The following is a 27,555-nucleotide window of genomic DNA, read 5'->3' on the forward strand; positions in this document are numbered from 1 at the left end:
ATGCAGTGACATCACCCTGGAAGAGCAGCGGGCTGACATTGTGACTCAGAGCACTGAACGGCTTGTTTGTGCTTGTTGTAGCTGGGTGGCAGCATCCGGAGAGCACGTCTCTACTCTGTGGTGGTTGAAATTAGATAAAGTAGCTGTGACAGAAGGAATCATAGCATAAATAACAGCAATATGGAGTTGAATTTTGTTTTTTAGTGCTTATCAGACTGTGGGTAATGAAAGTGCTTCAGAAAAAGATGAGTTAGATTCTGGTAGAGCGGTAAATTCGTAGGCAAACAGAGCACCAGTACATGTTGAGCGTAAACTACAATTATCAGCACTAAGTAACAGAGCCCTTGCTTAGTCCTTGATTGCCTGAATTGCAAAACAGGTAGAGGTACTACTAGGACAGTACTAAAACTGACCCACAGGTGCAGCCTGCCCACCGCCATCTCATCGCCTCTTGTTTTAGTTTCTGTAAACAGTGTTCACGATGTGCTGTTTGCCCTCTGGAGGAAGGGCCCTTATTTGAGTTGTTGACAATCTAAGACAAACACCAGAGCAAAGACACGAAAGGGCTGTAACCCAGCTAAAATCATACTACGTGTATGTAGTGTAGCTTTCAAAAGTACAAAGAGCAAACCGTAGGATGGGGGTGTCAAATGCACTCTGTGCTTTTGCAAACCACCAACTGTTTTTCCTTTTTTTCTTGTTAAATAAATATGAATCCACACTACTTGTCTATCTCTCAATTTATCTTTAAACTGTATCAGTTCTGAGGAGAGATTTGAACAGGAGCAGAGGATTACGGTAACAGAAGATGCTTGTGTGGAGGGGGCAACATGAAGACAAATATTTGGGGGGAAGATATTTAGCCAGCTCCCATCATCGGTGTAGTGAAGGTGGGGAAGGGTGGAGGAAAAGTGAACGGACATGTAGGATGAAGGCAGAGCTCTGAGCCTTAAGGACATGGGCAAGTGTGGTGAAAAGAGGAGCTGGTGAAAGCATGTAGGAAAAAGGAGCGCAGACCTGTGGCAAAGATCTCTTCAGCTGCGTGTTTTCAGTGCATTTCTGAGAGGCCTGAGGGAAGAAAGAGGTTTCAGCAAGGAAGGCAGGGAAAGACACGAGCTCGCTGATGGCTCCCGGTGTGCGGGCAGGAGGTGAGCAATGGTGTAAGTAAATGATGTCCCCGGCGATATGCAGTAGCAGCTGCTCCCCTCACCCCCGCCAGTATACACCTGCCTGCCTCTCAGCTGTCATATACTCCCTTGTTACCTTCTTTCACTGCATCTAAGAACAACAGGCATAGCTCCAGGAGCTCTTACAGGTGTCGCAGTGCCTGCCAGCCTGTGGTACCTGCTGACCGTAGCAACTGGGAGGGTTGCAGGAAACGTACCTGCTTTTGGTTTGCACTCTTCCAGCCCAGCACCTGATTTTGTGTCAGCTCTTACACGGAACTGCATTAGCACTTGGGTGTTTGGGTTTTCTTCTCTAGCCTTGCTGCAAGTGCAGGGAAGATGGCACAGCATGGAAAGTTCCCTGTGGGATGGCTTGGAGACCATTACAGCAAATCAGCTTGTGATGCCCCCGATTCTATCTATTCACAGGGAGGCAGCTCCAAGAACCTTCAAACCTTAGACCAAGTGAAACAAGGTCTCCTTACTGGGCTGGATATTTGCCATTTTGTAATGAAATTGCTTGACTTGGGCTCAAACTCAGCAACAAACCTGTCATGATTACTGGCAGGGTATGCGCTGTAGAAGTAACAGGTATTTCATGTCTATTGATCATCCTTTTTCTGTAGCATATTTTCACATGTGTGGCTATATGCTTCTCTGAAACCCTTCAAAGCTAAAGGAATCCCTTCATTGCATCACCATATTTCCCTCTTACTTAACTTGAGGCGATCACATATGGACTAGAGAAGCAGAAGAAGAGAATAAAGGGTGTCTGAGGATGAAGTCAGTCTCCTTTCTGAGCCGGATTAACGCGTAAGTGCAGTCACTACCTGGGCTTTGAAGGACTGCAGCAGTTCCAGGCACCATTCTCTTAGGTGGCAGTGGCACCTGATGTTGGAGAGGTGTGGATAAATCCTAGTTACAAACTGAAAGAAGGGCAAAGACCTTTAAGTCGATCTATTTTAGCAATTTTTTCAAGAGGAAGAAGTAATTGCTGTTATCTTAAGAAAAATATTGTTCACCAGCCACTTGTGCCTTTGAATCACACTGTATCTGGTGTGTTACCTAGAGTTTTAATAATTTTGGTATCTACTTCCCCTCTTCTGGAATTACCAACCTAGTATGGAGAAGCGAACTCCACCAAGTGGGCTCTCCTGTTCCAAGCTTTCAGTTCAGAAGATCTGTTGTTGGCCTACAGTGACCACATGCATAGTGAGAACTGCTGTGCTCCCATCCCAGCTGCTGCTCCTGGAGCTGGACGCTGTTGCAGGGGCTTGATTTGCTTTACCAGAAGCAGGACATCTTCAGCCTGAGGGTGGGTGGGGTGCTGGAGAAAAAGGATAGATCACAGAGGGATTTCTCCTTTATTTCTCCCGTCAGATTTTCTCTAGACTGCCTTGCACTTTGATATCTGGGACTTGGAAAGGTGTATCCAGATACATTTTAAAGCAAGTAACAGCCACTGGAAAGAATGGGATACCAGTTTCATTAGCAGTCTGATTATGCCTATGGTATTCTGTGCAAGAAAGCTCTTTTGCTGTAAATCAGACCCCTGCAGAGTGCCTGCCCTTTCCCATATAGGCCTTGCTTGGGCATCCCCGGGAGCAGTGCACATGGAGGGCAGGAAATTTTATCTGCTGCAGTTCATGGCCAGCTGCGATGGAGATGTGTGTCCAGACTGCCCTGTGCTAATTCAGCAACAAGAAAGTGCAAATCAGTATTTTTCCAAGGTCGCTATGCAAATGAGATGGTGAGGAAGATGCTTTGAATAAACTGCATTTTCTGGGAATTACAGTTAGGTTAAAATTATCTTTGGGGACTTCACAGTCTTTCAGATGTCATTCTTCTGTCTGAGATTATCTTCCAGTGGAAAGATCTGCCCAGGCTGGGTGAGGAAATGCCTCTGAAGGTCCACCTGTCTCTGAGGAGCACAGGGGTTAGAAAGGAAGGAAGAAAGAAATTGTTCTCTGCAGCTTCCAGAGCAACAGCAGAAAGGAACATCTGTGACCCCCACATCCACTCCGTACTTAAGCAAGTCAGAAGATTCAGGTAGCAATGGAATCCTCTACATGAAGATGACCTCTGCCCATATCTTTCTCGCCAAAGCAAACAGGAGGTAGTCACTGTGCCATAAAACTGCCTCCAGCCCCGTGAACAGCCTTCCTGATACACAGCACTCCTTATTCCAGAGACCTCAGTTCCTCTGGGAGTGGGCTTTGCCTGCAAAAAGTTTGCTTACTGGAAGGTTGAGAAAGGATTTGGTAATTTTGAGAGGGTGGTGTGAGGACAACATGCATTAATGATGACCCTGAGGCTGAGGAGCAGAACACCATTAGCCCATCAAACAGAGCAGGCAATATGTAAGTGACAGTAACATAAGAGAAAAACATCTTTGTATTTCCCTAGTGGTAGTTTGCCATAACAGCTTCTTGATATACTTTTCCTTCTTTTCTTCCAGGATTCACTTTATACATCTCAAGCCTAAAGAAAGATAAGTCTATAAGCAAACAAGAAGTAAATGAGCACAATATAAGTCTTATTAAGTAAAGAAGAAAAAATCTGAAAAAAGATGCATTATTGTAAGGTTTCCCGGGAAGCATCTGCTTGTGTGTTTGCACCTATAATTTCTTTAATTTTTGAAAGTCCTATACAAGTCTCGGTGATCCCAGTAACTGCTGCTAGAATATAAGAGTTTTCTCTGCAGGGATTTTGCTGTGTTGTAGATCCAATCCTGTATTGGAGAGAACACTGAGTGTTTTCATAACAACGTGTTTATGTAGCTGCATAGTTGCTTATGACAATCTTCACATGCAAAGCTCAATCTTCCCGTACCTGCTGGAACTGGTAATAGTGGTGGTACCCATGCAGTATTGTTGATGGCAATGCCAGTATATGACAACCAACAACCAACATTATGCCCTTTCCTCAAGAACGCCTAATGATGGAGGGATTTTCCAGACTGTATAGGAAATTTCTGCTTTAGCAGTCTGGCTATTTTCAGCTTCTGTTTTATTCACACATTCTTTGTCAATATTAAGCTCTTCCCAGAGTCTGCTCTCACTTGAGAACTGAGAAGGACTATCTTAGATTCCAATTTAATCTGAACATTTTGGTAAGAAACAGGGTTTTTTTGAAAAAGCAAAGATAAAGCAGGGAAATTTTTCGGATCTAAACTCCACTCCACTGAGGGGCTGGGAGGAGAGCTCAGAGGTAGAGGTAGTTCTTTCATTGGTAGCGAGGAGAAATATCAAGTCCCAATGATGCTGGCAATGAGTCCCTCCATGATCTGCCAATCAGGCAGCATTTAAAACAATGCTGCACATTAGGAAAGGTTTACCCTTTTTTTGGTGTGTTTTTTTTTTAAAGGTACACCTCAGAGCCCAATATGGTACTGTAAGTGCAAACATTTACTTTTCTTATTTGTTATTAGCTTCCTTATACTTGTAAATCAGATTGATGGGAGAAAGAGGCAATCCCACAGGACAGCACTGCATGTGAGAAACCCGGGGGAATTCTTCATTTTCTAAATGCATTAAAATAAAACTTCTAAGATGTACTGTGTTTGCATGCTGCCAATCTTAAATTTCTACCTATTTTTTTTCTGACTTCCTACCCATTTGTGTTGCTAATCTGTAATAGTAAGGAGTAATTCTGACTACTGTGGCAAACTCTGAACCATGTGTCAGAGGGGAGCTGATTTCATTTCAGATGAGAAATTCAGGTGGCTTATTGCTCAGCACAGGATAACTCCAAATTTTTTTCATTTTCTTGTGAAGTTGTACATAGAGAGCTACAGCTGAAGGCGCTTGGTGTTTCCTCCGATCAGGCACAAGCAAAAGCCACTAAATGTAAAAGCAGGTCATTCTTCACCCATCGTATTTCTGGATGTTGTGAGACTCGGAAGGAAGGCACAGGCCCTGTGTGAAGGGTGGTGGCTGCAGCAGGCAATGGATAGAGATAAAGGGAAGGAAAAGCAGCCATCTGCAATGTTGTGAGGTACAGAAAAAAAATTGCAGGCATCTGATCTGTCACACTTTGAGCTATATACGGTTCAGAGTACTTCAAGTCATATACCCTAGGAAATCTGCCAAGGGGGGGGAGGAATGGCTATGTGCTAGTTCATAACTCTGTGAGCATTTATTGCAGAGGTTTAGGCTGCTATTCTCACAAGTTAGGGTTTGTATCCCCTGTAGAAGCTGTTAACTCCCAAGTTGGATCTCAGTCTCGAGGGCTCTACCTGAGACATTACCCAGTATTTGATATTTCAACAGCAAGGGCAAGAAGCACTCCAACAGCCTTTCTAGATCTGAACCACATCTTCTAATGGCAACTTTCTGAAGGCTTTTCAGCTTTATTACCGCAGGAAGACATCTTCAAAAGTTTCCTGATTTACTATTCTATCTTAAGAACAAAGGGAGAAATTTATAGAAGATCAAACTGTTAAAAATAGACTGAAAAAGACAGCAGATGCTGTTGATTTACTGAAGAATTCAGAACCTTACATTTGGTGCCTATATTGTTTGCTGATACCACAGTTTTAGTGTTAATAACCTATATCCAAGCTGCACATATTATGAAGCTTTTTATATCCCTAGTTTCTTGTGACAAGTACAAACAACTCAGTTTGGAGTTGCTTGCTTTACATTTTGTCCTCAGAAACATTAATGACGATGTTGTCTGAGGTTTATGCACGTCGCAGTTCATGTTCTGAATTGTCAGATGGGAGATGGGAAGAGGCCATATAGGTGATGTATCTGGGTATAATTCTTTAAGACTTGGCTTAAAGTAAAAGAATATCATTTAAGTATTGGCCAAAGACAAGTTGCTTGCCCTAAACTTCAGTGTGCAGCTATTCAAACATTCACATAATGCATCTCTTCACCGGTATGAAGTCAGAACTCTCAGCCAGCAGCATTATTACTTCATATTGTTTGCTACCAGTAAAAGCTCAAATAGCTAAATGGCAAAATTAATAGAGACCTGCCCCCTCTCTTTTTTCCCCTTCATTTCCCCACAGTGTTTTCCTGAGCTGTTAGGGCTGACAAAGACTAAACATGCTTTTTCTTCTTTATCTCTTAATTCTTTTTATGAACTATCTGAATAGGTTAGTAGAGTACAACAAAACCTGCATCCTTCTTCCCAGAAAGCGAGTGCTGCAGCGCTTTTTTTCCCAGGAAAGAGGAGCTGAATTTGATCATCCATAAGGACAGATATTTCACTGGGCACATAGGGTTTCATTTGCTTGATTTCTCCTGTACAATTCATCATTTCAGACTAGCTGTGTGCAGTTGGTTTTCCTAAGAAACTGTGTCTAAAGTGATCCTATCTTTTATCCATCTATCTCTTCCTAATGTGAACTTGCTGCCTATTTTCAACAAATTAACTGAAGGTTCAAGATCCTAGAGATATTAAATGTGTATATTTTTTATAAAGACAGGTGATCAGATGGAGGAAAGATGGATTGCTAGTTCTCCAGTTTGCAGAAGTGGGCTCAGACCTTATTTGGTGCTGGAGAATTTCCTCACATTCAAGCCAGGGTGCTTGCCCCTGTCAGAAGCTGAGAGAGGACTGCACTGTCCTGATAGTTTCAGTACTAACCAGAAATACAAAGGTCATTTGAATGCGACTCCTTTTTGAACATGAAAGTGAATTTTTTTATTTTTTTTCTTCCCCTGTCGCAAGCAAACAGTGTGACCTAAACCTTAACTGCTAAGTGGAAGTTGGAGTTGAGGTGTGTATCTGCCAGCACTCATCCATCTACTCTAGAATTAACTCTCCTTCATTTAGGGCAGCAAGAGCTCTGAACAATTGGACTGGCCAATAATTAGATCCAAAGTGCATATTCTTACATGTTTATACCTTCCCCTGTGCCTCACTAGATTGATTTAGCTTAGTGTCAAGACAGATGAGAACCAGACTTCATCCTACCTTTTGTAATGCTGTCCCTTCCTCCTCCATTTCTTTATTGATGCTTAGGAAAGGCAGTAGTCTGTGTATGATATATTAAATTATTAGTACTAGATTATTCTGACATATTAACAGGGTATTCAGTTCTATTAGACTGAGTTAACCTATTTGCCCATCAGCTCCAGCAAGTGGAAGAAGGTGGTCCTTCAGTCTAAATTACCTGTAGTGTCCTCTACTTGAAGACATGAAAGTTATTTCCCCTACTGTTTTTTCTCAGGAAAGTAGAATTCATATCTCTCTCCCTCTGATCTCAGTAACATCTTTCCTCCTGGGAAGAGAGGAAAAGCAGAAAGTATCTCCTCCTAATTGTTTTTCTCCTCTCTTTATTGGTCCTCTTTGTGGCTGATACAGTAATACACTGATCCTGTATTATATCCAATGTCAACTCCCAGTCAAATAGAATTTTTCAAAACCAACAGTTTTACATCCCCGGAGGGACTAGACATAGCATACTTTTTGCTTAATGTGCTAAGCATCTTTTTGTTTTACTTCAATTTTTTAAAGAAATAAGGAGCTACCCTGGAATAGTAGTCACTTTGATGCTCTAATGATCATTAATATTGGAGAAAGAAGCTCTGTCATTTCATCTTGCTAAAATATATTTTACCTCTGTGATAATATTAATTAATACTTTCTTTAATAATATTAATTAGTACTTTTAGCTGTGGGTTAACTTCACAGCGAAATTTGGTGTAAAGGAAACTGTAGCATACTGGACCGGGGACTCAGGATTATTATTAAGTTGTGAGTCAGCTCGTCACATCTGAGAAGGGATTTTTTTTCAGTGCTGGTTTTCTATCCTTCCACTCACCTGCAGTTTTGAGGAAGCGCTATTAAACGGGCTGTTAGCCAGGTAAGATGCTTGTACTGCTCTCCAGCTATTCAAGGCAATGGGTGCCTTTCTGATTCAGTCAGCCAAAGGACACTAAAATTTATTCCTTTCTGCTCGGTCACAGGGCAGCTGGTTTTGCACAGCCAGCTGTTTGTGCTGCCCCTATACACACAGAAACACGTTCTTTAGAATTCTGTTTGTCTTCATACAGTAGCTGCATGCTCTATTTAAAACCTTTCATTTTTATTTGGCTCCATACGATCAAATATATACAGGATGCGGCCTTCATACGCCACAAGATAAAGGATTCATCAAAGCGTGAAAAAACGTCCTAGCTACATCTTGTTAAAAAAGTGTGTTTGTGTGCGCACGCAGTGGTTATGTAACTGTCCTCGATGTGCAGCATCTCTGTGTGCTGCTGGCCTGCCAGGCACCACTTTGGGAAGCATATACACATATTTACAGTCTCAGTTAAAGTACAGTATTACAAAGATTACAGGAACAAATTCAGTAGATGAAATTAGTGATGTAACTGAAACAAAGATGCCCACAAAGCTCTCAGTTTGCTGATAATGTTCAGAAATAAATAGCTTTGCTATCTTGTTGCTTTTGAATTAGATGTACAGATGTAATGGTTTTATTTATTTTCCATGGCTCCTACAAGACCAACGAAGTTGTAAGGTATAAATCCTTATCATTACATGCTCAGTAACAACCATAGCTGAATTAGATTGCTAGGGCTTAGTCAGTAGAATTGCATAAATTTAACTCTTATACAAAAGCTGAGAACTGAGGCACAATCAAGTTGTCTTATAACTCCAAACACAACTTGATTGTTTGTCTTCATAATATATATGTCGAGGTATCGGGTCAGTAATTCACATGTGTGGATAAACACAGCTTCCCCTTGCTTTCATGCTTCCAGGGGAAAAAAAAAAACAACCTGTGTTATGCTTTAGCAAATTGGGTATAATTCATTCTGTGAGCAAACAGCAAGGAATTCATGAAAGATACATGGATGTTTACTTCTATGTTTTTTAATTCTACAGAATGATATCACGCCGTTACATGTTGCATCGAAGAGGGGAAATGCAAATATGGTCAAACTCCTACTTGATCGAGGAGCTAAAATTGATGCCAAAACAAGGGTAAGCTTAAGTGTGAATGCTCTGAGTGACTGTGGAATTCTTGCCTCTGACCTGTTAGTTGCTGTACAGCTTAAATCATTCATCTTCCTGGCAGGCTACCATAGCTGCACTGCATTTCTTTTTTATAAAATGGTTGCAGTAGGATCTAACAATTTACATCTCTTAAAGCAGAGTGTGAAACACCATGTATGGCAAAGCTCAGAAACAATTTTCCATCTTCTCTGTAGAGCGTTTAATTAGGTGCTGCCTCCTAGCTACTTGGGGGTAGAGGTGAACGTACAGGAAAATGCAGAAAGACAAGAATTCAGTTCAGGTATTTCAGAATTTGAATGCTAAAAGAGTAACTTTGAACTGTGGCGTGTGCTCGCCTTTCATTATCCACAGGGCAGTGTCGCAGAGCGTGATGCTGCTGATGAATCTCCTGCAGCTCAGGGTGCTCGCTTGGATTTGTCAGCACGTGCCGAGCATAGTGATGGTTTCCATCAGATTGACACCCCACTCTATCCGCTGAGTGACTTAGAAGCTTGATGCATACGCTTATATCTAATTGCTGTAGTCAAAACCTGATCAGACCAGTTTAGGGTTGTTTTATTTGCTTACACAGTGGCAAAAAGAGAAGGAAAAAGTTCAGATGTTTGGAAGTAAATCTAGAACTGTGTCTAGGTTTAGACAGACAGACAGCCCCTGCAAAATGCTTCTGTGCATATGAGGTAACCTTCAGGATCTGTGCCTATAACTTTTTGACAACTGTAATTTCCTTGCATTATTAGCTTATCACATACCCATCTTCCATTTTTAATTATTCTCTATAATTTCCACCAGAATCATTGTAGACAAAACAAAGGTATAACCTAAAAATATTTTTTTTCTACAGTTATTACTGTAGCTACAGGTTTCTGTTTGGTTTTGCAGTGTTTCAGCAGTCGGAGATTTCCTGCAGTGCCCTTGAGGCACATTTGTATTTTTTATTTCTGTGGCAAATTCAGAAACAGGGTCAATTTATTTTGTCACCTCATCACTCTTTCCACGTTTTAATTTAGTTCTTCTATTTTACCTTTAGAAGTCACTCGTGATTTCTTTGTAAAATTGTCTTTTTCCAGTTGGAGAATATGGAAGAGATGACTTTTTGTGGCTAATGTGTACAGTGGGTACAATGTCTAGATTAAAATACCAGCCTCCTACATGCTACACGGGGGCTGTCAGGCTGAAGGATGTGGGCCTACCACATGGTGAGAAGGGCTACATTTTGGTGATGTGACAGATATTTGGTTGGAGCAGGGAGAAAGGGATGTGTCAAGGGACTATTTGCTTCCTCTCTGCAAGCATTTATATGGCTCACCACAGCCAAAATGTTGGGGCTGGCACTATTTAAAATAGCTGGAATCCAGCTTGTTCTTTGCTTTTGGTAATGAAAATTTGTGATATGCTTCATTTTTCTGTATCGCAGGTTCCAGGGTCAGACATTAGGGTAATTTATGTAACAAAAAATACAGGCTGGAATGGAAACAGGATTCGGGAAGAGGGCAGATGCTTTAGCAGCTCCTGAGTCTGGCAGAGCAGAGGCAAAAGGCAATGGATGAATGTGGTTCACGAAGTAGTGGTTTGTTTTTTCTGGCTTCCCCCAGCGATGGCCCGTTTCCCCAAACACCCATCCTCTCCATAAATCAGAAAGGATTTGCATAACTCCTCCTGCTCGTGCTGTACTTGTGTCACTCATCGTTGCGCTTCTCTGGCGTTACCAGAGGCATCATTTTTCCGGCAGTTAGCGACTAAGTGGAAGTTTTGCTCCCGGTGGCACTGACTCATCCCAGCAAGGATTTCCCAGCCCGTGGTCTGGGCAGCGTGTGCCTCTGCCGAGGAGGTTTACTGACCTGAACAGGCAGCTGCGTGGTTGAGAAGAGGGAAGAGCATCTCTGGAGCAGATCAGGAAGGATTTACAAATCAATGGGAGAATCAATAGAAGGCTGAGAGTAATGTGGTGCTAGATGAAAAAGGAACGTTGTTTCAGGAGTGTCTGCCTAGTTTTCATATTCGATAGCAAAGATTAATTGCTGTGAGCTGTTATAACACATGTTCCTGCTGAATCTCTCTTGTTATTCCTACCTGACCCGATGTTGTTTTCCAAGGCAGAACAATTGAGGTATGTCAACTTTGCAGTCATTTCATTTTTTTTTAAGCACCATTCCTTTTTTATTGTCCCAGACATAGAATGGCCTTATGAAAATACAGGATGATAAAAGCTTCAGTCACATCCTTTTGCAACAGCATTACCACTACCGAATGTATTGACAGGCAAGGAGCAGCCAAGGCTGTCTTTTCTGACCCATGTGTCAAGTCCTGCTCTCAGCTGGATGCCCAGTCAGAGCCCAGCCCTGGGGTGTTCTGCGAGGGACAGGTGTAGGTGCTGAATACACACAGAACTTGGCAAACAGATGGGATTTACACATGACAATAAGTGAGGCTTCTATTGCCAGATTTATAACTGCAAGACCTCTCTTTTTCTTTATTTTTTTTAAAGAGGCTTTAAAGAGATGAGCAGAATTTTTGTGGATAAGAGATTAGCAGATTTTTTTTTTTTGCTTGGTTAAAATAGTTCATGTCTTGGACACCATAATATTATTTAATGCAAATGTTGGTCATGGAGCACCAAATACCTCCTTAATGGTGAATGTCAAAAGTTCCGTACCCATGTGAAAGGACAAAAATTCTTGAAAATTGCTTGTTTGTTTTGCTCAGAGCTAGAAATTCCAAGGCTTTTGTTTCTCCTGGATCAGGTCTGTAATTCACCTTTAAATGAGCATGCAGAAGATATTGTGTCATTGACCAAACAGTAATAGGGCCAGGATTTGCTACTCTGACTCTTAGATGGGACAAATTTAGCTCTTCAGCTATCATTTTCTGTTCTGTTCCTGTATGGGGTACTGGAAATATGCTCCACATAATGTCTATTTTTGTTTTTCACAAACGTACTCATTTTATAGATAAATTCACATAAGGCCTTTTCTGAGTATTAAATAATTTGGTGTAATGATTTCTTTTCCTTAGTCATTTCCATGAGCATTTGCATTTGCTGCTGGCAGATGGTCCTGGAAACTGCAGTGCTGAAGTATTGCAAAAAAGGTTAACCTGAAGGGCTAAATCCTTATCCTGTTTAAATTATTATAAAAGTCATCCGTGGGCTCCCAATTTCTCTATATTCATTAGGACAAGGATTTGATGAGCACCATAAATATTGCTGCACACCTGGGAACTGTAGTTAAGAGTTGAGATGACATGTGGCATAGGAGATTATTTCCAGAAATGATCTTACAACTATTTTGAGGCTCAGCCATTATTTTTTTTTTCCTTTTAGTTCACACTTATGTCGCATTGTTTATTTTAGCTCTTATTTATCTTTATTTAAACTCTTTGTCTTCTTTCTGTCCCTTTTTTGTGTGAGATGTCTAGCAGCTGGTACTTGGGGCTTCATACGGAATTTTTAAGGATGCTCCTCAAGGGCTATGTGCTGCTTTTGTCCATCCAGGGCGGCTTATATCATTCAGGTTTTTAACTAACATTCCAAGAAAAGACCTATTAATGCCTCATGTAACATGTTTACTGAATGTTGCCCTAATTATGTTTTCACTGTCTTCCAGAAAAGACTTTTAAAAATAAAGTTTAATTAGAGAGGTTGATTGAATTAGCTTAATTTGCTTTGGCTGTCTAATATTGTATATGCCAAAGTGAATTTGTGTCTGAAGCAGGCAGCAAGCAAGTTTTAGCCTGGATTAACAGTAAGTGTTTATAATCTTCATGCTACTGTTTTTGCAGCTAAATAACAGGCCCGCACTCATATCTGCATGAAAACATGTGGGATATGCTCTTTTAAGATGCATCAGATCATACATAAGCTGCTTCAGGAAAGCCACATGAATTAAGATATAAAATAGCTACAAGAATAATGCTGTCTTGGCACTTTAAGTGCATTTTGCACGTGTAGGAAGAGCAAACTTCATTTGTTGCCCTATTGCATGAAGGGGGCAGTTTGCAATAGCGTCAATGAAGTGAAGAATTCAGGAGATTTAGAGCACGGAGGGACCATGAGATGCAGAGCCCTGCTAGGGTGAAGCTCCAACCCTGGAGGCAGCGGTACTTGCTCCCCTGGAGAAGATGCCTCCTACCTTTGGCTCAGGAGAGCAGAGTGTCTGTCACACTCCTGCCAAGGCCATGGACAGGCTCGGGGACTTGACTCAAAGTCTGACAAGCTCTTGCTGAATATTTGCGTCACAGTATAGGTCTTGCTGTGTGTTGTGCTTAATCTCATCGCTCATAGACTGGGTTAGAAGCTGGTGCTCACTGATGAGAGTTGTGGTACTGAGGCTACCCATGGATTTGGGGTACAGCCCAGATGATCCCATTATGCGAGGGAAACCCTGGGTGAGGGGTATCTGGGGAGCACGGGGAGGCTGGTCTGTGCTTACCTGTGCTGCGCAGGGGTCCCGCAGAGCCACACGCAGTGGCAGGAATACACACAGCAGCAGGGAGGCTCAACTGCCTGCACCATTATCTGCTAACCTCAAGCTAGTTGTGACCCCAGTGTAACAAGATCAGGGAGCTACACAGGCCTCTGAGTCTCAACAGGGACCTGAAACCACGCTTAGAGCTCATTTATTTGAGGGGGTTGGTGTCTGAAATAAAAGCTAAAGAAAGAGCAGCAGCCCCAGAGATGGGTGTGCAATGCTTATGGAAAGCTTGTGCCTAAGCAGAACTCCTGTCGTCCCCCTGGCTTTGCTGGAGCTGCTCTCAGGCTCTCTGGAGGGATAGATAATAGAGCTGATATGATTTATCATGTCAGCACATACTTAGAGAGTCCTTAATCTGCAGATTATTGTCGTAATAGTTTGTAATGGCTTTCCTGAGCCATTGCAGACTATCATATTAAGGCAAGTTTGCTTCCTAATACATGTAATATATTTTATGCTTCACATAGTATAGTCTATATGAACAGTAAATAAGCAACTAGAAAATCTCCTGACAAAATCAGTGAAGTCTTGCTGCGTTCAGAGCAGTCTCTTTTAATCTCAGATTCTCTTTTTTAAAACAAAATCTTTCTGTGATCTGTTTCAGACTGCCTCTGCACATTTCTTTACATGCTTTTAGTGCCATATAGCAATTAACCGAGTCAGGTGAACAGTGTCTTTCCAGAATGCAAAAGAAAAAAAAAAAAAAATCTCTGCAGCTCCATGAGCTGTCTTCAAGCGTATTTGTGCTTTGGAGTAGGAGTCCTGATGTCATCTTAACAATAGCTGTAGATCGGCTGTCCCGGCAAGCACCCCCCTTGCACTGCAATGTTGTGTGGTGCCATGTGGCGCACCTGGAGTGGTGACTGCTGGGTGGACTACAGTGAGCTCTGGCTGGCCAAGCACGACTGCCTGCCCCCCCTGCCCTGTGCCACAGAGACCCTGTCAGCCGTAGGCCTAAGCTCGGGGGGGCAGAGAGGCAGAGGGTGGGGGCACTGTGCTCTGGGGAGCACTGAAGTAGTTCTTAAGGGTCTAGTCTCGTGCATGAAGATGATCAGATGTGTCTCGTTCTCTGTGAGCTTGGCATGTACTGCCAATGGGCTGTGGGTGAAATGAGGGGGAGGGGGCATAAAACCTAGAAAATGTTCCCTAATTTACAATTTTGTGCCTGATCTCCCTCAGTATCTTTCTTTGATGTGCCTGGAGAATATGATAATTATTAGGACATTAAAAAAAAAAACAACCAACCAACAACAATCTAATGTAAGTGATCTTCAGCTCCTGCCTGTAGGTCACTATTTACCTAGCCCTGCTGTTTTCTATTTTCTTTCCCATGCATGGTGGGGTTTTTTTTTGTGTGTGGACAATATTTTTATGTTAGTTGTTTGCGTTCTGCTCAGTACATGATATGTCCTTGTGTCTGGAAACCACTGGTATGCCAAATATGCATTACCTCTTTTAAACACTTGTGAAACTACAGCAAAACATTTTCAATTTAGCTGATAAATGTACCGTTTGTGGGTTTTGGTATCTTTTCTCTTTGTCTTTACTTACATGTTTTGAGCAAGACATCTTTATTTTGTGTAGTATCACAGGTAGTGTGCCCTTCCCTGTTCTTCATGGGCTGAAATAACAGGAGGAAGCAGAAATGACAATAACATCAGGTCCAGAGATGCCAGTAAGATCACAGTGGTCCAAACTCTGTTCATTTTGCATAAACAAATTACTTCCTGAGTCCTGATCAAGTTATCTAAACCAAAATCTTTGCGGCTTCTACATCAAGATCATATGCCTTACTTTAAGTGGAAGAATGTGCACAGTGAGAACCATAAAAGCTTTAAATGAGACTAGCAGAAAAAGTTAGTCACAACAATTTCTGTCTCCTGTCTTTCATAGGCTTATTAGGAAAGGGCAAGAAAGTAGAAGCAGAAGAGTGTAAGGAGCTCTGAATCACTGTGTCTCTGTCCCTGGCTGCCCTCTACATTTTGCAGGCCTTCAACTGATGTTCTAGTAGAGTGTAATGGTTTAGGAATTATCAAAAAATCATATTGTAATTATGCATAGAAAATACGTCTAAGGAGGTATCTTAATAGTACTTGCTACGATACAGAGACAGAGAGGGAGTGCATGTGCATGAATTAGTGAGCACAGGATGTGTGAGAAGGAATTTTGGATAATCCTTTTTATAAAAATGATGTGACATGCATATTTTAGGCAATCAAACATATGTGTTTTTAAGACTGCCAGAAGACACTGGAAGAAGGTCCCTTTATGACTTGTGTTTGGAAAACTAATAAATATTTATCTTTCTTCTTTATTAGTTTCAACCTTTCTTATAAAGCTTCTCTTTTGACATATTTAGTGAAAATACAATATTGTTTCTGGGTGACAGTATCTCCTGCATATTTGTTTTGCTTGTAACAAATGTCTGCTCTTCCTAATTCTGAAACCGTTAATTTTTTTTCCTTCTTTTTCTTGAAACTGTGACATTACTATTTGTAACAAGCACTGTGTCATACAACACTGAAAAACTCCATGGGATTTTTACTCACAGTTACTCAAGTCACAGGCACTATCTTTCATCATAGCACTTGTGTGCAGCAGGTTACTTGAGCATTGTAAACAGGGCATGGGCCAAAGAATAATCAAATCCGTTTGGAATAACCCTGTTAATGTTAAAAAGTCTTGTTTAAGGAATGTATTTCTAATATGATGGTAACTATGACTAAGGAAACTATTCTAAAAGAACAGTGCCTAACTCTAGGCCAGACATTTGTCTGGAAGTCATACAAGTATGTTCTACGTGACAAGAGACAGAATTTAATCCAACATACTTTTACCGGAGATTAAGAGGGTTTTCTCATCTGCGTTACACCCGTCAAAATCAGTGTAATAAAAAAAGTTTAAGTAGGAAAGATTTTTTTTTTTTTTCCCCTTGGACAAAAGGGCTATCCGTTGACTTTAATGCATACTGACAAATGAAAGACCCAGTTTTCTCAAAGGCATCAGGCAAAAAGTACCTGAAGTGCAATCTCATCTTTTTCTTGGACTTTCATTTCCCACTTTATTGCATCTACAGTGAGGGCCTGGAAGTAGCCCACTGCATGAGCACCAACTTGGTATGATTATTTACACATTTAGAAAATCAGAGTCAAAATGTACTCTGTCCGTTTGGATAAACAGGTTCAGCTGTTCAGTTGTGTAAGAGCAGCATCCTGCGGGAATTAATTGGCTTCTTAGGACATCATAGGTCTTTATAAAAGTGCACAAGATTTTAGTGTGTCTGAAGCTAATTGACTGTAATGCCTGTGTCCCACAGGATGGGTTGACCCCTCTCCACTGTGGAGCAAGAAGTGGCCATGAACAGGTTGTAGAAATGCTGCTGGATCGTGGTGCCCCTATTCTTTCCAAAACCAAGGTAACTGGTACTGTTTTCTGCTGGGATAATCCTTGTACATTTTTTTTTTTTAAAAATGTAATTCTTCATGTCTCATATATTTAAAGGTTTGACAATAACTTTCCTATTTCGTAGCTATTTAAAGTAACTGTGTGGGAGATCTCCAAAGTGAATGCCGTATGTAGCACACATCTGAATATTTAAAATGTTTTAAATGGAGATACACAAGAAAAGGTTTCTGTGCCAACCAAAAAGACATGTATGGTAACCCTATCCCTCAGAATTTCAGTAGTTGGAAATCTCTATATCTGTCCTGGAATAAATAAATACATGGTGATTACAATATATCTTCAGCTTGCACCAAATTACCCTAAGGCTAGAGTAGAGATAAGAGATAAAAATAGAGCAATGCCTTTGCAGAGACAGCTCGTGTTTCCTTAGGATTTAGCCCGATTACCACTTTCTCCACTTTCTATCTCTCTACAGTTTATCATGCAAAATTCTTCATGGGGATTTCAACTCACCTGTGCCAAGCATGCACAGATTGCTTTAGACCCGAGGGTTGGCATTATAAGTGTGCACTTGCCAGAACTCTTCTGGTGGTGGTCTCTGCTGTGCTGTTATTGCTGATTTTAAATCTCAGTGCAGCAGCCTGCTTTGTAGCACCACAACAATCTGCGACTTTCCCATTCAGGGTTGACATTTGGCTTGTGCGGTTTGTTGAGGTTCTTTCCCAAGATAACCTTACACTACTTTTTTTTTTCTCTCAGTCTGTAAGCAATATATTTTCAACAACATTTCTTGTTTCCTTCTATTATTTCTTTTCTCTCTTCTGTCATCCTGTCCTATTCTGTCTCCGCTCCCTTCTATATTCTGCTTTTCTCCTCCCTCTTCTTTGTGCTTTTTTTTTTTTTTCTCCCCCTTACTAGAATATATTTAGCATTTGTTTGGGGAGGTTGTTGGCACCAGCTTTCCTCTGCTCAGTGAGTCACTGGCAAGTGCTGTCATGGGTAATCTGACAGACAGAATCCACCCATCCTCTGCATGTGGAGTTTCCATGGACTCCCACAGCCCTGACTTGCAAACTTTACGAGCAGGGGGAGACAGCAAGGGGCTGTCTTAGGAGCCTCTCAGGGCATGTCTCCACACTGCTGCCACTCTTGGAGGCTAGAGCTCATACTCCAGGGAGTAAGGTTCTTCGACACTCTCTGGTACCTCAGTTAATTACTTAAAGAAAAAACAAACAAACAAACAACAAAAAATAAACCCCATTGTTTTGGTTTCCACCATCACAACTGAGAACCTCTCCTAAGGAACTACATTTCTTTGTTGCACAGATTTTTTATTCTTGGGTGTTATCCCTAATCTTAACCTGCTGTTCAAGGCCTGTGAGTTTTGTTCCTCTTCCTGAGGAGATTCACACAGCCTGGCCCAGAGTTCACTAGCCGAAATCAGGCAGATGAAAACATGGCACGGTGGTTTTGAAATAATATCCCAAGGCTGGAAGACTCGCTTTGGACGTTGACCTTCAGAAGCTTATATAAACACCTTCAGCAAAATGGGAGCCTTCTCTCTGAAAGATGGAAAACTATGGTATGTGTTAAAAAGTTAACAGAAGACAGTGCAGAGCTTCCTGAGTTTCCCTCTGATGTGTTAATTCTACTGTTTTCAGAAGCTTAAGCTAAGAAGTAGCAGCACCTCTGAATGACATAAATGAATCCATTCCTTTGGCACTAAACTACAATACTGTCCTCTGCAAAAATAAGTGGCTCCATTCTCTTCAAATTAAGTCATGTATTATTGGAAATAGGGCACATCTTTGAAACATTTTGAACTTCACAAAGTTTTCTCATGTTATATAAAACTCTTTCAGGAGACTGCAGTTTGATAGCTGTTTCCTGCTAGAGATTGTTTAGTGTAGTGCTGACCCTTTTTCACATTGGAATAACCTTAGATTTATTTTCAGGAGAGGCAATGACCTAATGGACTATCTGGGGTTTTCTACAAGCAAAAGGAAAACCAGATTCTAATCCTGAGTATGCCAATGATTTTCTGTGTGAGAAATGACAACTCTGCATATCAATGTCCATCTTTTTCTAATTACTGTTTTTCCAGACTTGCTTGGCTCTTCGTTTTCTTCTTTTTTTCTTCTTTTCTGCCCCAGAATGAATTTCACTTTCCATGATTTATAGTTCTTTAACCCAACTACAAAATAAGCTATGTAGCACTGATAATTTTGTTTACCCAGTCCAGCATTTGATACGCTATTTCATCTCTGTGGTCCTCTCCTGGTTTTTTGGTTTGTTTTGGCTTTTTTTTAAGGTATCATGTGACCATAATCTTGAACTTCTTCACCTTTTAATATTTTGTCGGCAGTCTTCATAAAACCAGTAATATAACAGTGTTCATATAGTGGCCAAATCTTGAAGTACCAAATAATTTCTTATGGTCATTGCTGATTGTCTCTCACAACATGGATATGGGACAGGAGAACATTGTTGTCTCTGTGGTATTTTTATGTTAAAAGTGCGAAGACAAAGGCACTGAAATACTAACTGACTTCTGTTAAGATCGCAGAGTATCTTCTACTGCAACAGAATGAAGAGCAAGTCTGCTTTAGATTGTAACAAAAGACAATATTCCAATGATGTTTTGTCTTCATCAACTTCTTTAGCATCCAGTCTTGCCTCTTGCTCTTTTGTGCAAAGTCTGGCTACTTGCTGCACTTTTCTCATCTGTGACAGATTTTTGTCAAGAATCTTGCTGATGTTCCCAAACTGATGTGTGACAGCTCTGCTTCTTCCTTGCTTTTCCATCAATCTCAGCCTCTTTCATACATGTCTGTCCTATAAGAGAGTCTCATGTCATCATCTCAGATTCTTTCTTCATTAATAAATGTGGTTTATTAACTTATTGTGAACACTTTTCACCTGAAGAATCTTTCTTATAAAAATGGAACAGAACAGTGTATAAAGTGTCATGATTTTTTACTGTCACTTAAAAAGCATCATCAGTTATAAACTGTTATCAGGAGGACTTGGTGACTGAGGGGAAATTAATCTTTTTTTTATTCTATTGTTTAACTACACTAGAAGACTGAAAACATTTAAAATGCATTAGTAGTATCAAGCTTCCATGCAGATAATTGCTGTAGTAGCCTTTGGGAACGAGAGAGAGGCTTAAACGAGCCAACATATATCACAGGTGAGATGCCCGTGAGATAATCTTACTTGAAATATATAACTGTGTCCAGAAATCTCTGCTGCTCAGCACTGAATATAAACTGCTTTCAAATTCTGACAGTATTAGCCTGTTTGCTTTCACCTTCCTTCTTCCATGTCACTTTTAAAAATTATCTCACTGTGTATCTCCACCTTTATTTTGAATGTTTGTCGTTACTGTTGTGATATGGCCATGGGAAAGGAGGAGAAAGAAGAAATCAGTTGTTTCAGAGGCCTGAGATCTCTGCTGGTTTTACGGTGCTACTTTGCCTTTGCTAACGGCCGTCACATGAGGGCACTACATCTGTGAGCAAAAGTTTCAGTTTCTTCATGATGGCAAATGTAGTGTAGTGTCAGTCATTTATAGATTACATACTACTACATCTTACCAGAATAACTCCTGCATTTGACTCTAACTTTGGCATTAGAAGGACCAAGTTAAAAAAAAAATAATAATACAAATGGAAGAAGGTGTGTTGGGGTTTATCTCACGAGCTCACATAGCTCTGCTAACAAGACCTCTTGCATATTTTTTAGTCTTTCATCGTGAAATAGGGTCAGTCCTTTAATGTTCTGAGAACTATTCCTCTTGTGTTTTACTCTGGAAATGTAATATATGCTGGCAGCTTGTTGATTAACTGTTGTAAGCAGTGCAAGAAACAATTTTTGGTACAGGTTTTGATCCTAAACATGGATTTCTCTCAGGCGTTTCCCTGATGAAATAGAGCTTTACCACTGCCACGAGCAGGTCACATCATGGTGGTCTCATTCAAATTTTTTTTTTAGCCGGTTGCACTTGGAATTTTTGTTGTTGTACCGATGTGGGCTGAGAAGAATGGACTCCATAGGTGTGTGATGTGGTGTAAGGCACGTGTGGAGGGATGAGGGAAGGTTGTAGTGATTACTGAATGATGCTCTGACCTGCTCTCTCATGCCTGCTATATACAGGCTACATTAGAGTGATGACTTTAATGCAGCTTTTAAAACCAGCAAACCTCCTGGTTAGGGTATTAAAAGTCATAAAGTGCTGTTCCTCACATAACTCATCTAACTCAAGCGATTTATCTGAGCTGTGCTGGCTGATATAAGCTATGTTTAGAGCATTGCTGGTAGGGTATGACTTTTTTTAATGTAAAGCTGCCTACAACTCTAACCAAACTCTAAATTCCAAGTGGCATTTGCTAGAGTAAGAACCTTCATTGTTACACTGAACATGTTAAGTTTATTTTGGGTGCTCTCTGGGCTTGTAAAATTCATCATACAACAAATGCTCTAAGAACAACACAGGGGAATTTCATTTCCCTGAGCACCCCATAACCCATCAGTGTTGGGTCTTTTTGTCCGCAGAACGGTTTGTCTCCGTTGCACATGGCAACACAAGGAGATCATCTAAACTGTGTTCAGCTTCTGATTCAGCACAACGTGCCTGTAGATGACGTCACTAATGACTATCTGACTGCACTGCATGTTGCCGCCCACTGTGGCCACTACAAAGTTGCCAAGGTTCTCTTGGACAAGAAAGCTAATCCTAATGCCAAAGCACTGGTGAGTACACAGCGGGTTACTATTCACAGCTAAACATTCTTCCAAAGTTGCAGTGAGACTTACTCGAGAGTTATTTTCTCAACCTGCTGATGGTTGACGGGGAGGATATGTTGTATTGCTCCAGACCAAAAGAGGATGCTCGAGGTTTAAAGTGTTATAGCATGCAGTCAGAGTAGACCTTTGCCTACAGACAGTCAACAATGATTTATGAATTAGTGTATCTAGAGCATTTTTGCCTCCTGGTAGATTGTTGTGATTCTGAAGAGATGAAACTGCTGTAGTTTTTTGGTATGGAGAGAATTCTCATTTTCTAAATGTTTGTAAAGAGAAAATAGTCAGTAACGTTTAAAACTGAGAGAATTTTTATTGGCCCTCAAAGATGTGAAACTGTATAAAGTAGGAATAAGTTACATAACGAATATTTGGGGTATTTTATAATTATGTCAATGGAGTCATACGCCTTTCTACTTTAAAAACAACTTCAGCAACAAAATCTGTTAGTGTAATTAGAGTGCATACAAACTGAATGCATTAATGCGTTTTGTTCAAAATTATACTTGCAATTTGTTGTTTTTAAAATGAATTTTGACTTGCTCTTCAATAACTGTTCCAAATAAATTTACGTTCTGATGTTAATTGGGTTGACTGTTGGTTTCACAGCCTGATGCTATTAACTCATTCAATTCCTAAATATTATCTGAGCTCCTGAAACACTCACAAGCCAGGTGGGATTGTCTCTCTTGAAAACAGCACAGGCTCCATAGATTTCTTTCTCTTAGTCACTTTGGTTTTTGTGTCAGATCAACCTGTCTTCAGGTGTCTTTGGTCAAAGTATTATGATATATGGGGTTTGTTCACTGTAACCAGCAAGTGACGAGGCTTGTAGGCCTGTAATATTTATTTTTGCCTTCAGAAATAATCAAATCGTCTTCAGGTTTAGCTTGTCAAGAGTTTCTGGCAGTGGCCTCTCATTGATCTGGTAACCTGGCCACAAATTTCCTTTTCCCCTAAATCTTTTAGCGTTCCCTGATCCCCACTCAGCATGATTAAGTAGAAGGAGCCTGAGTGCAGTATCTGGAGCTTGAGCTCACTCTTCCCTGAAACAAATCTGAGCTTACCCTGGACACCGTCCACCACTAAGGAAAGAATTGAGAGCTGCTCATACTTAACTGGAACAGACAATTGCACTGACCTCACATTACAAAAGCGTATGATATTCTTTGCTATATGGCAGGTAAAAAAAGCCAGTTTTCATCAGATCCGAGTGATCAGTTCTGTCAGCTGTTTTCAGAATTGTTCTGCAAAGGCTTTTTTGATGAATATACAGAGCAGCATCAGCATTCAGTGCACTAATGCTATTGTATCACTTGTGGATGCTCTGGACAGCTTATTTTACTGCTTTACTTGTTTTCTGTTGTATCATCTCACACTAAATAAGACGGTAGTTTTAAATGTTCACTCTGCTGCACACACAATTTTTTAAAGGATGGGACAAATTAATTGTAATTACAGTAAACTGGCAGATAATATTTATTTTTTTTAAATGTAGTAAGAGTAGTTTAGAATATCCAAATGGCAAAACTTGTAAAGATAAAGTGCTTTTTTTACCAGCAGTTCTGAAAAGTCGATAGAAAACCTATCAAAAAAGCCATCCCATCCCCCCTAAAAACTCCACCAACACCCCCCCCCACCCAGTTAACAGTGAATATGCTAAGCAAAAATAAAGTTTTTGACAGTTTTAGGTGAAATGAGAAATTTTAAAAATAAATTATTTATTGGAGTAGGCAATATATTTCTCAATTAAAACTGGCCATATGAAATATGTCTTTTTCTTTTTAGAAGTTTTTTTACTCTTTTACATGAAAAATTCAGTGAAGCCAAAACAAATCTGGGAGGTGTTTTGTTAAAACAGGGGAATGTTTTGTGTGAATTCCATGCCCGATTCTACTTTTTAATGACATATGTGGTATCAAAATGTTCGTTTACTTTAATTTACAGAATGGTTTCACACCTCTTCACATTGCCTGCAAGAAGAACAGAATAAAAGTCATGGAACTTCTTTTGAAGCACGGTGCATCAATTCAAGCTGTGACTGAGGTAGGAAATGGTCTTTTCACATTTGTCTTTGTTTTTCCTACCGCACTCATTGTAACCATATCACTTAATATTTGAATATTTCTGAAAGAGCGTGGATCAATCAAATCAACAATTATTTTGAACTAGGTATTATCAAATAATAAAACAATTTATACACTTTGGAAATACAGTGGGAATAACCAGTGAAACCTAACAGATTAAAATTTAAGAAAGATCTATCACTTCTGCCATTTTTTGCCTGTAATTTAAAGCGCTGAAGGTGAAATTCACCCTGTTATGGAGATGAAGGTGAAGACTATGCTTCACTCGAGTCCTGTTTTGAAAGATGATTTAATTCAGACCTTGTTTTGGCTTTCCACATGGAAGTTATATTCACCCACCATCACAGGTCATCACAAATCAGCTGGACAGAAATCGATATGCTGTACTTCAATCAGCATGAGATAGTCTGCATCCAGTTATTGGCACAAATTAAAGATAATTAAGTACCTATGGAAAATGTGAGTTGTCTGTGTAAATGTATGTTCTCCTAAATTAGGAGGAATGGTCACATATCTGGATGTGTGACCACTGTGGAAGAAGCCAGGTTTGAAAGTGATGAACAATTCCATTGATTAAACAAGGAACAACTGGGAGCAGTTCATCTCCCCAAACTGGAGTTTCATTTGATGCATGGCTTTTTGTTCTAATTATTCAGTAGCAAACCATACAGCTTCCCTCCTGGCTTTCCTGAGAGAGAACAGGCCCTGACGTTGCTACAGCTCATGTATCTCCAGACTAATTTTTAAACACCATAGCATGGCCAGCAGGGACAGGGAAGGGATCTGAGCCCTGGGCTCGGCACTGGGGAGGCCGCCCCTCGCTGAGGGGGTTCAGTTTTGGGCCCCTCACCCCAAAAAGGCCATTGAATGACTCGAGCGTGGCCAGAGAAGGGCAACGGAGCTGGGGCAGGGTCTGGAGCACAGGTCTGCTGGGGAGCGGCTGGGGGAACTGGGGGGGTTCAGTCTGGAGAAGAGGAGGCTGAGGGGAGACCTCCTGGCCCTCGACAGCTCCCTGACAGGAGGGTGCAGAAAACTGGGGATGAGTCTCTTTAACCAAACAATAAGCAATAGAACAAGAGGGAATGGCCTCACGTTTCACCAGGGAAGGTTTAGACTGGCTCTGAGGAAGGATTTCTGTGCAGAAGGGGCTGTTGGGCGTTGGAATGGGCTGCCCAGGGCAGGGGGGGAGTCCCCATCCCTGGGGGGGTTGAAGAGTCGGGTTGAGCCAGTGCTGAGGGATCTGGGGGAGTTGGGAACTGTCAGTGTTGGGTTGATGGTTAGACTGGGTGATCTTCAAGGTCTTTTCCAGCCTAGACACTTCTGTGATTCTGGGGTTGTAGATACAGTTTTCAGAGTCTACTTTGAAGTGACATTAGTAAATGAATAAGAAAAAGAGAACCTTAAACAAATGCAATGCCCATCCTCTATATTAATCAAGTCAATGTGGAAGTAGAAAAACTATCTCCTCAATTTTATCCCTTTTAAATTCAAAGAATTAAGAGAATAAAAGCAACAGCAACACTTAACTACACTCTCGTGTGTGTGAAATAGGTTAACAGCCTGAGCTGTTCCAAGGGCTCTTCCTTTATTTCCTGGTGCTGCCTCACCATGATCTCACATGATCTTAAACCATATTTGACTGCGTTTGTTGAGATTCGTCATGGTTCTTCACTGCAGGACTCCAACGTTCCTGCCCTGCTCTTTCACTGGCTGGCTGTATGGTAACAAGCGTTCAGGGCAGAAGTAGGAGTCACTCAGCACCCATACCTAAGCCGCTATTTCTCTAGTCAGAAGGAAGGTTTACATCTGGCCATCAAAACAAATTGGCCATAAAGCTTCAAGGTATTTCTCCCCAAAGAAATCTGAGAGCAAACAAGTGTTGGTTGTGAGTTGTGAAGCAAATGCAACAAGAGGAAACAGTGCCAAATGGCACAAATAGTCATTGTTGCATAGAAACTGTTTATTAAAGGTAATGCCTATTACCTTTTTCCGTGATAAATTCTGTTTTCCAAATAGATCCTATGCTTCCATCTGTAGATTCTGCACAGTTTTTTTCAGCTGCAGGTTTGAATCTCTGCAGTATGAGTTAGTGTTCATGGTCAAAGATGACACACAGGCATCCTGTTTCCTGCAGTCTGTTATTTTAAAAGCATTTACTAAATTATGTGAAACAGGGCAAAGAAATAACATACTCAACCAGTTATTCTGCCTCCCTGCTCACGCTTGCTGTTCCGCATGAGAAAGGAGGGAAAGTGTGTTTTCCTCACCTTTACACGCCCGAGACACGTGTAAATCTATGGGGAAGCTGCCTAAATCAGGGGACTTCCAGAGATCCACCGAGCTTTCTCCTTCTCTTGGTAGCAAACCCCCCCTGCAGCCTCTGGCTGACTGTAGGTGCAGCTGTGCAGGAGCAGCTGTGAAGAGGCTTTAGGGTAATTCTATGTGGAGAAATATTAACTATTGATTGGATTTCTAAAGCAAAATCCTTGAGGTCATGCCCTGCTAAATGACTGCTCCCTTTCTCCTTTCCCCTTCTCCCTCCCTCTCTTTCTCTCTGGTTGGCCTTTTGTATCCTGGATAAGGGCAGCGGTGCAGATTTGTGACAGCATTTGTGCTACATGGTCCTGAGGGAAGGGGGAATTCTCTTTAGGCCGTGTCATTTGTGGTTGTGCCTCTCTGGCTGGATGACACAGTTCTGAATTCCCCTTCTCCTGGAGAAACGCTGAGGATGGAGCTCACCACCAAGTTCAATAGACCTTTTTGTTCATCCAAAAGCAACCGGATTTGGTGGGGACAATGGACACTGCATCTTTTTTGCATTAGCTGACTATTCCAGAAAGTCTTTTATCTTTCTACCAGCAATGTTTCTACCCTTGTTGTTTTTTTTTCTTTTTTCCTGTGGTCCAAAATTATATTTAGAAAAAAACTTAAGGAAGAAATCTTGTTTAGCTATAGTTGATGAAGAATTACTGAATTCCTAGAATGCTTTTATGTTTGCCCATGAGTCATAGCTGTTTCCAATTCTGTGCGCCCTTTAGTTAAAGCATGTGTATATTTTTTTGAGAAGATAAAATCCTCTCAGAATAGCAAGCGCTTGAGTTTACTTACTTTAGAATAACTTATTTTTTTCCCCATGGCATTCTTGTAAAGGAGTGCAGAAGTAGGTATCTAAGTTTGATCTTGGTTTGATTTTCAGTCGGGCCTAACTCCAATCCATGTTGCTGCCTTCATGGGACATGTAAATATTGTATCACAGCTAATGCATCACGGAGCATCACCCAACACTACCAACGTGGTGAGTAACAGGTTTCCTTTCAGCATGGCAGAACTGTGAGTACATTATACCACCTGGGAGTAGCACTGCTGTGAAGAGCCTAATTCTGGTGCCACCTCCATAGCAGTCGTGGCTCCTCCTGGAGTCACAGGAAAGTGCAGCCTCCAGACTCCTACTTGGGAGATGCTTGACAGGTTGAGGAACCCTCAAAAGAGGCTGACCATAAAGCAGACTCTGTTCTTTTTATTTTCTGAAGAAAACGATGAGAACATACTGTAACTTTTCATATGTAATTTTTGAGATGTGTACTTGACTGTCAAGCACTGTTTTCCCAGGACCCCAGGGGCCTACCATTTAAGGAGAGTTCT

General features: G+C 41.0%; 1 protein-coding gene across 1 annotated transcript in view; it reads left to right on the forward strand.

Moving 5' to 3' along the window:
• ANK3 (ankyrin 3) overlaps nt 1-27,555 on the forward strand; it is a 218,046-nt gene that overhangs the window by 78,918 nt on the left and 111,573 nt on the right. Inside the window, exons 8-12 of the mRNA XM_074924321.1 lie at nt 9,015-9,113; nt 16,932-17,030; nt 21,578-21,775; nt 23,774-23,872; nt 27,110-27,208. Of these exons, the coding sequence (XP_074780422.1) occupies nt 9,015-9,113; nt 16,932-17,030; nt 21,578-21,775; nt 23,774-23,872; nt 27,110-27,208 (594 nt within the window). The remainder of the gene's footprint in view (nt 1-9,014; nt 9,114-16,931; nt 17,031-21,577; nt 21,776-23,773; nt 23,873-27,109; nt 27,209-27,555) is intronic.

The sequence above is a fragment of the Athene noctua genome, chromosome 21, assembly GCF_965140245.1.
Source record: "Athene noctua chromosome 21, bAthNoc1.hap1.1, whole genome shotgun sequence".
Classification (NCBI taxonomy): Eukaryota; Metazoa; Chordata; class Aves; order Strigiformes; family Strigidae; genus Athene; species Athene noctua.